Genomic DNA, 12,490 nt, shown 5'->3' with positions numbered 1-12,490 from the left:
CTAGGTATTTTGCTGAGGTCCCATTCTAGGCCAAAGCTTCAAGGATTTATCTGCAGTTGAAGTTAATATGAATATGTATTTTCTGAGGAAAGTTTAAATAATTCTGAGGAGTAAAAAATTATTTTTGCAATTAAATAAAACTTAATAATAACTGTGCTATAATATTAATAATAAATTATTAAATACATTTGCATATAATTTGAGCACTGTTAATGAACAGTAAGAGGTCAGAAATGAAGAGTAATGTGTCAATGAAACTGCTCAGCTTAAGAACACAATATAGTTTCAGGTATAATTTTGCAATTGCTAATCTGTTTTTACTGTTTTCCTGTGAAAATACATGGTGATTTTGATATTAATAGAATATGCCAAATATACATGGAATTACTTTGTGCATTGTGGTGGGTAGACCTTGGCTGGATGCCAGGTGCCCACTAAGCCGCTCTATAACTCCCTCTCCTCAGTAGGACGGGGAGGAAGAAAATAAGATGAAAGAGAACCTGTGAGTCAAGGAACAGCTGTTTAATAAAGCAAAAGCCACATGTGGAAGAAAGGAAAACAAAATATTTATTCTCTACTTCCCATCAGCAGGCGCTATCCAGCCACTTCCTAGGAAGCAGGGCTTCAGTACGCGTAGTGGTTGCATTGTAAGAAAAACATCATAATAATTAATGCCCTCCCCCACCTCCTTTCTCTTGGCTTTTACTTCTGAGCAGACATCACATGGTGTGGAACACCCCTTTGGTCAGTTTGGGTCCCTTTGGTCCCCTGGCTATGTCCCCTCCCACGATCCGGCCCACCCCAGCCTGCTGGCCTTCGGGGTGAGAGGGATGTTGGAGAGACGGCCTTGATGCTGTGCCAGCGCTGCTCAGCCAGAGCCCGAACGCTGGCGTGTTACCGGCACCTCGCTGGCTACCGATACAAAGAACAGCGCTCGTAGGGCTGCTGTGGGGAACGTGACCTCCATCTCAGCCAGACCCAGCACAGGCATCTGTAAATACACATGTGAATATATATATACATATATATATATACATATATATAAAAATGCAGTTTGTCAGAGAGAATCCTGATGGAAGACCAGAATGCTAAGGAGAGGAGAAAGCTGTTAAGCAAAGAAAGAAAATGAGATGCTGATAATCATTTCATACTGCTTAAACAGTTAAGCTTTGACAACAAAGCTGTGATAGTAATGTGAAATATCTGCTCCTAAATCACTTCATCACTTTATAGAAACAGCATATGCTAATATTGTGTTAATGTAAATTGGGATCTGATGATGACGTATAAAACTCACTTTCATAGGATTTTATCAAAAGAGAACTAACTGCTTTTTTGAATCTGCAGAAAGTTTATTGTTTGGTTTTACTTATTTCTCTAGGGCAAATTGTTCTGGTGAGGTCTTGTTTGAAATGCCTTTTTTGACCTAAAATTTTAATTTGTATTAATTTGAATTTTCTACTCACTATCTGTATAAAGAGCAGGAAACAATTGTTGCATTTTATGTTGCACGATAACAGAGGAAAGGAAGGTCTAATGTTTATTGCAATAGAGTGGCATTCCAGAGACTTGAGTTTGTTATAGCATGGATGCAGGTTGCTTTGTTCTGAAATTGTGGGTATGCCCTTGAACTCAAAGTCATTTTCAGGTAGGAAAATTATATGTTTAATTTTTTCCTTCTAATTTAGATCCCATCTGTCTTCTGGATGTCTAAACTACCAAGCCCTGAAGGGAATTTCCAGTGCATTCAGCAGTTGATTTAGCCCTAATACAGTATTTGCGTTTAGGTCCAAACAGTTTTTCAGCTGGTGGGCCACTAATTTTCACAGTATTGTGAAAACATTTTTTGTGTTTGCAGTCTTACAGAGTGTGCATGTCAGCATCCCGGCATTTGTAACTTGGTTGAAAGTTTTGTCAGCTTAGTTAAAGGCCTCTTGGAGAAACTGCTGGATTACCGAACTGTGATGAATGATGAAAGCAGGGACAATCGTATGAGCTGCACCGTGAACTTACTGGTATGTTCTCTCTTGTAGTTCTTGTGTGAGAATGGGTAAGAGCTTTAGAACCCGTTTACTAAAGATGAAGGTAAATCTTCCTGGGCACAGGAGTGGTTGACAATACTCAGGAGTGATTTAAACTCTGAGGGAAGAAATTTTTGTATCTGTTTGCATGGATATATGCACAAAGCTGAAAGCAACGCCCACTCAGTGCTTTGGGTTTGCCTGTATGTTTTATCCACTTTGATTCTGTGGATAAATAAGGCAGTCGTATACTTATGGAAAAACAAGGAAGTTCCTACACCTTTACCTTTTGATAGGCTTAACGTAACAGTGGGCTTTTGCCAGAGTTCAGTTTTGCATGAAGAACTAACCCGCTTGCTGCTCTAGCAACTCAATAATTATGTTTTTGCATCTGGGGAAGAAACCTGCAAGACACACTTGCAGTAAGGTGCCAAGAAAATTGAAGTCTCTGATCTGGTTCTAGGCCACCTTGTCTTTTTTTCTATTCCTGTTTCATAATGAGGATATCGTATATCAAGATTCCTCCACCGGGAAATTCCTCTAAGCTGAAGAGGAACCTTCGTTGACTTTGGAGGTTGGAAAGAGAACCTGGTTAATATGTATTGCACTCGCATACTCTCTGTTCCTCAGTAATCACTGTGCAGTGTGGTGTAAATTTCTGCAGCTCTTCAGGAGGTGATTCTTGTCAGACGTTTTGCACAGCCTTAGCAACTCATATACCTGCAAAAGTGTTATGGTGACTAAAATGGGCTTTATTCCTGGAATTAGCCCCTTTAGAGGTGTTGCTCAACAGTGTTACATATCAACAGTGTTACCTATCAACTGCAAGAAATACCAGCTTCTGTTCTGGCTGTCAAGCGCAGCCAGAGCATGTAGTTTATTATGTTAACGCGTTTGGATAAACATATTTTCCTCTTCTCCAACAAAACAACTTTCACTAATGATTACATTAGTGAGCTAGGAGAATTATGCACATGTAAGTATAATAATACTAATAACTAACTAAAATATTAATTGAAGCAGTAGTGCCAGGTTTAAACTTAAGATAGTCTGTAAATAATATAGTTCTTGTGCTGTCCAACTAGCAAGCAAAGCAAACCCTTGGCATATATATTTTTATCTTGTGTATTAATAAGAGACATTAGGAGATAACTTGTAAATGTTTGTGTTTCTAGAATTTCTACAAGGACATTAACCGTGAAGAGATGTATATCAGGTATGACAGTTGTTCTGTTGGATCTGTTTTGGAGAGGGCAATAATATTCTCTTATGAATTCTGTTTTTATCATTGTCCTTGGATTTCCGTTAGGTTACCATCCACACCGACTCTGTTGTAGCCCTTGCCTCATTTATATGCTTACTCCATTGTTTGCGTAGCCTTCAGCAATTTGGAATGTCATGTGTATTCATCAGCAGCATTTTTTTCCCCAGCAATCAATTTTTAGTTGATCAAATCACTCAACATTCATTGTCTGTTCTTTTAAATAAAGAAAATGCAGCTAGATTTGAGGTTCGATGGAGGGTGTAACATACATTTGAAATGGCAGAAAAAACACTGAAGTTTTGTAGAACTGTGCAGTCTGCCGAGTCTCTTTAAAGATGCAGTGCTACATGCAATGGGGAATTACTAGTAAAGTGTTTTCTGTAAGACCTGTAGCAATACTGGCAAATTCTTTCCGATGTGACATGACCTCTTGTCTCCAAGGGTTTTGCCTCTGAGCTGCAGCAAATCTTGCTGTTCAAAAGCTCACTGTTTCGTGCCTCTCCTGTCATTCTGCAAAACCTGCAGAACCACCTGCATCTCAGCCACGGCAGTGCTAAGCCCGGAATCTCAGCTGAGATGAGCACTGAAGGTGATTCAGAGCTAAACCTGGAGCTATGAGCTGGAGTGGCCAGGGAGAAAGATCACTCCCACTGCGGTCGTTGCCGAGGAGGACACATTTTCAGTTGGGTTGACAGCTGGGAATGGCAATGTCTTGAACTGCTACAGCAAGGTGTCAGAGTTCCTGTGTCAAAACTCCTGTTGTGTGTAAGGGGATGGGATGCACCTTTTCCTTCCGACTGCTGGAAAAGATGTGGCTGAAGTCACATGATGGGCAATGGTTGTGCTGGTAGCAGCAATGCTACTACCCTAGGAATCAAAGAGAACATTGGCAACGAATAACTTAGAACAACTCTTCTGCCCCTGCCACCTTGCAAGTTGCATAGGCACTTGCTTTGTCTTTCTGAGCTGGTATTTGCCATTTTCACCTTTACCTTATCTGTTGCACTTGTATCTGTTCACACGGAAGGTGTTTACATGCAATCGAAAAGTGCTGCACAGGAAGGCAGCTATCTTTAGTAATAGTCCAGAAATCATGGGCTCGGAGGTCTGAGCTAGACGTGGAGTCTGGTAGTTCTTCCTCTCAGAGGTGGAGCTGACAGCGGTTCACAGAAGGAGGTTAGCTCTGCTCCTCCTCTTGTGCAGTGTTTCAGCACACAAAGAGAGCACAGAAAAGGCTGAACGAATGCACAGAGCTTTAAGCCCTCGCAGAGTGTCCTTAAAGACGCTTTGGGTAGTGACTGCAGGAGGTCTGTGAAGTTTCCGTTATAGAGTTTATCTAGAATTCTTTTGGCACTTTAGTATTCCAGTCATGTTAATATCTAGTCTAATTCTTGTTCTCTCCTCTAACAGATATTTGTATAAACTGCGAGATCTTCATTTAGATTGTGAGAATTATACAGAAGCAGCATATACCCTTCTACTCCATACATGGCTCTTGAAGGTTAGAGTTTTGAAACTCAATATGTAAATAAGCTTTTGCAATTTTCATATTTATAAATTTAAAAATGATTGTCTTAATCACTGATTTACTGCATATTAGTTATTTTCCATAGGGGTATTCAAATATTATATGTATTAGTATAGACAAAGATAATATTATATGCAAATATTTTAATACAATAATTCAAAACCAAATCAGTCAAGAGGAGACCACTGAAATAAAGTGAACTCATTTTCTCACATAGATTTCTATCCAAAATTTTTGGATGGGGGGCAAGAAGGAACGAAGGTTTTTGAAATTTTATGTCCAGTCCTGGTTATCATATGAAAACCAGCACTTGTATGAATGGGTAATGAAAACATTCCTAGTACCCTTCCTGGTTTCTTTGTGGTTTGTTTCGGGTTTTTTTCTTTGTAAAAAAGATTGGGAAAAAAACACTTAGCCCAGGGGACCAGACCTTGATGGGGGGATGTGTGTGTGAAATGTTGAACTCCAAAATCATATGTTTTCTAATGTGTTTTTATTCTCAGTGGTCAGATGAACAGTGTGCACCCCAAGTCATGTCAACAGAGTTCCAGTGTTCACAAACCTATCGACACTTGAAAGAGAATTTGTATGAGAAGATCATAGAATACTTTGACAAAGGAAAAGTAGGCCTGTAGAGTTCTTCCCTCTGCCAAGTCTCTTTTTACTGTGTTACTTTGTGTAGTAGTATTTAATGAATATTCTCTGTATAAAACGTTTGGGTAGGAAATCCTCTTTGAAATGTGGGTCAAGTAAAAATTGTGTCCTGAAGGCTTATTCACAGAGTATATCTGTTCCATATGAATATACTCTTTCAATAACCACAAAGAAAGAGGGCTAATATTTATACTGGTCACAAGCATCTCTGTCAGGCAGTAATAATATAATAAAAATGTTGGATGTACTTTCCTTTAATAGGAAAAGAATACAGACTACACAGATTGACATGCAATCCATTCTGTCATTATGTCCCAATAAAACAGACAGTTCAAAATGGACGTATTTGTTTCGGAGAAGTCTAAGAATTGCACCCCAATCTTAAAATGCAGTAGTTGATGTCAGTACCTGGGTTTAGTTCAGTTTTTTCAAAAAAATCTGTTACTAAAATTGCCTGTCAATACAATGACAGTAGAGCGGAGATTTTTGGAAATGAAGCAATGGACTCGAATGCAGGGAAAAATTCTGGAGTGCTGCAAAATTAATCTTATGGCCCAACAAGGCCTTTGAGTCACTAGGTCTTGTTCAGCTGTAGCCACAGGTGTGAAAGGGGAAGGCAGTTCATTACAGCTCCTTTCAGAATAAAGGCATAACTCCCCCACAAATGTCCCTCCTATAATTCAGAAGGTAGAAGGTTTTTGGTGCTTCAGCACTGTGCAGGAAAAGGCAGTGCCATTTATAAGTTCTCAGGGTTTTTTTTTTTGTTGGCATGTGAAATAACTACAGTGTAGCAGTTCCCACCCACTGTATCAGAATAATCAAATCCTCATGAGTTCTGATCTGCCTAGCGTTCGGGTTCTCCTCAGATACGTCAGAGGAGGTTTGCAGGCAGCTGAATGCAGCTATCAGGTTCTGAACTCTTAGCCTAGGAGTACCTGGCACTGGGTGAAAATGGTCGTAATGAGTGTGACCACCAGTGTCCTTACATCAGTAGAGAATTCTGCTCAGAAAACCCCTTTTGTCTCCTTCCTTCTGAATAGATGAGGAGACTGACATAATTTGAGAAAGATCCTCAAGAGAGGGAGTTCTATCTGCTTTAAGACTGCTTCTGTGCTGCATACATTAAGTGCCTATAGCAGATGAGAAAAACTGTCCTAGTCTTTCCGATGCAGCTCTGTAATTCCTTGCAGTAGTTTTCAGAGGTAGCTATTAAGTTGAGTGGAAAGAAACAAGCTGCTACTCCAGGCTAGTGGCAATTTAAGCCCAAGCCTTGTAATTTTTTAGCTGACTGGGCTGCTGTCATATGCAAGGCTACTTACGATTATATATGCTTCAGAATGCCTTGTGAAATGAAGCGTATTGGGTTTACAGAGGCAGGTGTCAGTCCCCTCATACACTGCTCCTGTGCTTGGGGTATATTCTGCATGCTGTGCACCTCAGTGATTTACTCTTCTGTTTTAATGCATCTGAAAGGTTAGGTGATTTTTTTTTTTATCTTATTGGACAAGGTCCTGTGCAGCCTACTGTAGGTGACCCTGCTTCGGCAGGAGGGTTGGACTAGATGACCCACAGAGGTCCCTGCCAACCCCTACCATTCTGTGATTCTGTGATTCTGTGATTGTAAGAATAAAGTAGGTTTATTTATTTCTTCCTATAATGAACCATAAAACACTTTTATTTTTTACATTAATCTGCTTTCCTGGAGTTTATGATTGCCTTGAGTCTTTCACTCTAAATGTGCAGTTAATAAATGACTGCAATTTAAAGATAGCATAATCAATAAAACTGTAGTTAAACAGTGATGCATTTAGAAACTTGTTTCTTGGTACTGAATTTACTTTTTGAATATGTTGGTTGCATTGCAGATGTGGGAAGAAGCCATATCTTTATGCAAAGAACTTGCAGAGCAGTATGAAAAGGAAGTTTTTGACTATGAACTTCTAAGTCAAAACCTGGTAAGATTACATACAGATCTTCAAATTATTTCAGTCACAGAAATTAATACTTTTGAGCTATCAAATGATAGAGCTGCTTATAAGCTTGTTGCCTACAATTGATTTTTAATTCACTTGTCAAAGAGTTGCTATGTTTTATTGTAACATTCCAGTCGTAAAGCAGAGATTCATGAAGAACTGTTTGTTAAAGCTGCATGGGCGTCTGCTGCTTGAAATATTTTGAAACTTCTGTAGGTGAGATCATGATGTTCTGAGTCAGCACAATTTAAGGCCATGTATAAAAGAAATACAATATTTTTTAGAGGCCTTTGTGCTGCTTAAGGGTAGAAAAAACACCTGGATGCATTTTCCTTTCCAAAAAATTTTTCTTTAAATTTTAGGAACTTAACTTCTTCCCTCTGAGGGTGACGGAGCCCTGGCCCAGGCTGCCCAGGGAGGTTGTGGAGTCTCCTTCTCTGGAGATATTCCAGACCCACCTGAACGCGGTGCTGTGCAGCCTGCTCTGGGTGACCCTGCTTCGGCAGGGGGGTTGGACTAGATGACCCACAGAGGTCCCTTCCAACCCCTACCATTCTGGGATTCTGTGAGTCTTGACAAGCCTAAAGAATTCTGTCCTAACTGGGGACTGGGGAAGTAACGCATCACAAGGAGTTAGAACTAGGTCCAAAGGCTAGAAGGAAGATTTTGAAAGAAGATTAAATGTTCAAGTATTTGCTTTCATTAAAATCAAATTAATCTAAAAAGAACCCTCTCCCCCACATATCTTCTTTTTCCCCACCCTCAAGATTCCACACTTAGCATGATGTTTAACACTGTTTAGGGCTCATTCAATAGATATCCATGAATCTTCCACAAAGAAACCATGGGAATCAAAACAGGATGTTCTTGAACAATGTTGTGTGTGAAGAAAGCTTCTTTTCCTCCCAATCAGTTCTGCTTATATCATAAACTGAAAGATAAAGACAGTATTTTTGCCAATTCCATTTAAGCTGCAGTGTTGCATGTCTCATGGGTATAACACAGGAAATAAAAATAGTAAACCTGAAGGACAGTATTTTGTGGAAGACGTTGTCCTAAGCCCTTGGCATGGTGTGTGTCCTTAGCGCGATGCTATGGCCCAAGCTGGAGTTGATCCATACCTCAGAAAGCATTTGAGGCAGGGAGTTTTTCCAAATGTATTATTTCAGTAATGTTATCAATTAAGTGTTTAAAGTGTAAAATGCCAAGTGTGTCTTCAGTGTTCGCTTTTTTCTTTTCACACTAGTAAACTAAGGGTAGGCCTGATTCTGAGGTCGAATAATTGAAGAGGAAGCCGTACACATTTAGCTATGTATTATATTTGCATATCAATGTAAACACTATTTAATGTACCACAGCAGTGTCACGTGCATGCAGACTGATTATTGTTGTAGCTTACCACTTGATAATTGATAGCTCTTGCATAGCCACTGTATAGCTGTAACATGTACATGGTACTAATGTAGAGGTTAAAAAATTAATGGAAACAAACCCCAAAGAAAAGTAATGGCGGTTGGTTTTGCTTTCAGATTCAACAAGCAAAGTTCTATGAAAATATCATGAAAATTCTGAGACCTAAACCAGACTATTTTGCTGTTGGGTATTATGGCCAAGGATTCCCCACATTTCTAAGGGTAAAACTGTTTAAATTCTTACTTTTTTCCTCTATTTTCATATGCTTCTAAAAATATGAGCATACTCTACTAATGCAGGTGAGTCTCTGGGGATATTTGCCATGGATTTAGTTTTGCTTGAATGCAGGACTGTAGTCAGAATCTGAATTATTACTTGTAAGAATATGTATGAAATGTTTTCAGATGCATTTAAGTTGATTTTTTTCTTTTGGTTTGATTGTGGAAACTGGAAGATGGTCAGATAGTGAAGGGCACATATGAGAGCCAAATACAGCAATATGATGTAATTTGGTATGGGCAGCTCCCGTGGTCCATGTTTCTCAGGTGGGTCCCCATACAGGTTATTGATAACTGGTAGAATGTCATTAACTAACTAGCGTTCATTTTAAATCCAAAATTCTGTTTCACATGAGCTGGGTATTTTTAGTGGACCTTGTCATGGACTGACAAGAGTTTCAGATTTATGTTGCCTCTCAGCTACAACTGAAATACGTTAGGAATGTAGAAACAATATATTTTTCAGACCAATGCACTCTATAGCCCCATATTGTGTCTTTAATAGCAGGAATAGTGAAGTAGGGTAAGGAAGAGTATAATACGGAGCAGGTGTGTGGTGGTATTGACCTGCTATATATTCCCTACTTAGCTTACATAGCTTCCTGTTTTTTCAACAAACCTGCCAAACTTAGGAACTCATGCATAACTGACTTTTACTTTAGTTTTTTAAAAGATCATTGCTTGCTTTTAACCACAGTAGTGTGTGCCTTCAGAGCATAAAACTAACCTAAATATTTGATGTTTTCTTATAGAAAAAAGAAATCTTTTCTTACATACTACAATGAATATGGTAGCTTTGCTTACACTTGAAAAGCAGTTGAAGACCTCTCTTTCTCAGTTTAAAGTCCAAAGTTGCCTTGAAAACATGGGGAAAATTAGTGAAAAGATATGCTAATATTACACCAAAGGAAGCATGCACATTTTGTTTCTGGTATTACAGAAGTGTCCTGTTACATGAAGCAAACTGAACCACAAATGAGCACATTTGGGGTTAGACTGTATTGTAAATGAGGACATTTCATAATACCAAGAAGAAGGAGCAGCATGGAAACCTATATATTGGTATTAAAAAGCTGTGACACCTGGACCCAGAATGTGTTTGAAAACAAATCCTTTTACTTAACAGACAAGAAGAAAAGGAATTTCAGTAGTTTTCTTACCTCACAGTCTGATTTTGTTCTGCTCTACAAGAACGTCCTCAGTGATGAAGCCAGTTTGCCTTCTTTCTGTCTAACAGCAGAAAGTGTCACCTCTAGAGATTCAGTGCTGCATTCCAGCACCTGGTCGAAGGCGTGTCTTGCTTTGTAGTTAATATTCAGAAAACAGTAGCACTCATTCCAAAATTTGGAGACCCCATTGTGTCTTTGTGCTGATAAACACACATCTGTAACTTCTGCCTCAGCATCATACAGCCCAAGAAATCATCTGTTTATTCCTTGCAGAACAAAGTGTTCATCTATCGCGGGAAGGAATATGAGCGGAGAGAGGATTTCCAGGCACAGCTGATGAGTCAGTTCCCCAGCGCAGAGAAGATGAACACCACTTCAGCACCTGGAGAGGATGTGAAAAACTTTCCCGGTCAATGTATCCTTGAACGTGTGAGCGATTACAGAATGAAGGCAGCTTGGGGAAAACTTGTTTTTAGCAAGAGTTTATCTGTGTGGAACAATCATTTCCCAAAAAGATTGAAAGTTTATTAACATGGCAGCTCAGTTTGCAGTTTTACTTATATGTTCTGCATGTCTATTATGGTTTGTTCTTAAGATCTTTCCTCCTGGTTTTCTCACAATTCTAAGGAGTCTGTCTCAGTCATCATAGAATCACTTAGGTTGGAAAAGACCCAGAAGACAGAGTCCAGTCATAAACCTAGTCCACCACTAAACCATGTCCCTAAGTGCCACGTCGACATACCTTTTAAATACCTCCGGGGATGGTGACTCAGCCACTCCCTGGGCAGCCTGTTCCAGTGCTTGATAGCCCTTTCGGTGAAGAAAATCCCGAAGTTCATACATGGTTTACCTTTGTATTCTTCAAATGGCAAACCCAGAGATGAACACTTGACTTGGCTAAGACTAAAGCGGCAAATTGCCGATTACCTCACCTTGCTAGCTGTTGTGTATTGGTATTAAATCCATGTATCCCTTGGACATTGTTCTGACTGGCACTGCATTTGGATATCACCTGTATTTCTTGGCAACATAAGCATGCCTTCTGTCACTCTCAGAAATTTTCCTAGGAAAATTAATTCATAAACATCATTAACGACCTTTTAGAATGCACTAAATTATTCTTGTTTAGAAGTACTCTAACAGTTGTCTGCAAGCGTTATCTTTTTTCTTCATATTCTGATTTAAATCATTACTGTCTGAGCAGATATGAGATCACCTTATTGCATCAGGCATTTTTTTTTCACGTGTTGATTTTCCTTTATTAATTTTCAAGTTAATATTCTAACACTTCACATGCTCTCTTGAGTCTATTCTGATGGAGCCTGCTGGAGGAGAAAAGGAATACTGCTTTCTTTTCACACTGTTGGAACTGAAGCAGAGAATATTACAGGCTTGTCTGAAAGGGTACATTAAGCTTGAGAGCCAAGCTCTCATAAGTCTGTCTTGTGGCTTAACTATTTTTTTTTTTTGAGATCATATGCTTCAGTCCTTTCTTAAAGTAGAATTTGCCCAAGTCTATTTGCAACTAACAGGAGTTGCACTACTTATGAGCTTAAGAAAAGGCTACGGAATCCAACCAGAGACCATGAGTTTCAAATATACTGAAATATGTAAAAATATGATATATTTACTTACAAATACAGTATTCAGATTAAAAAGTAATGCTTCCATAGAAAAAGGAAATCTCAGGTAAAAGGGCTTCTCAACTACAGATTTCAAAGATGAAATGCTAAGTAAGCATCATGACATTATGCATGCCTAAAGCTAAATAGTGAAACTGTTAACATCAGATGATGTTATTTTTGTAAGTTAGCTTAGCTTTAAAATTTAATGAGTTACATTCAGCTACAGATATTCAAGCTCAGTAAAAAGTAAAAATATGCAGTCCAAAATTAATATTAATATATATACAGTGGTTACTGCTGGAAGATTTTTCCTTTTTTTGCTGAGAAAGCTCCACAAATGAAACCCTGAATCCTGCAGATTTTTCATCAGGAAATGTCCTTTTTTAATTATTTTTTTTAAATTTATTTATTTCCCCCACAGCCAACAGTATTTCATGCTGATAGTTAATAACTTGCCCTTAACTTTCACAATTTTAGATATCCAGTGTTTTACAGTGCAACCAGTCCTGGAGGAGCAACCGAGATTCAAAAATAAGGCAGTACCTGATCAAATTATAAAGTAAGT

General features: G+C 38.8%; 1 protein-coding gene across 1 annotated transcript in view; it reads left to right on the top strand.

Moving 5' to 3' along the window:
* Positions 1–12,490, top strand: part of DOCK2 (dedicator of cytokinesis 2) — a 203,232-nt gene that overhangs the window by 171,460 nt on the left and 19,282 nt on the right. Inside the window, exons 35-42 of the mRNA XM_075442046.1 lie at positions 1,859–2,015; positions 3,197–3,237; positions 4,696–4,786; positions 5,317–5,436; positions 7,333–7,422; positions 8,970–9,074; positions 10,574–10,715; positions 12,403–12,484. Coding sequence (XP_075298161.1) covers positions 1,859–2,015; positions 3,197–3,237; positions 4,696–4,786; positions 5,317–5,436; positions 7,333–7,422; positions 8,970–9,074; positions 10,574–10,715; positions 12,403–12,484 — 828 coding nt within the window. The remainder of the gene's footprint in view (positions 1–1,858; positions 2,016–3,196; positions 3,238–4,695; positions 4,787–5,316; positions 5,437–7,332; positions 7,423–8,969; positions 9,075–10,573; positions 10,716–12,402; positions 12,485–12,490) is intronic.

Source organism: Opisthocomus hoazin, chromosome 23 (assembly GCF_030867145.1).
Source record: "Opisthocomus hoazin isolate bOpiHoa1 chromosome 23, bOpiHoa1.hap1, whole genome shotgun sequence".
Lineage (NCBI taxonomy): Eukaryota > Metazoa > Chordata > Aves > Opisthocomiformes > Opisthocomidae > Opisthocomus > Opisthocomus hoazin.
Note: the sequence above shows the minus strand (reverse complement) of the source record. Positions and strands in the feature narration are given on the sequence as shown.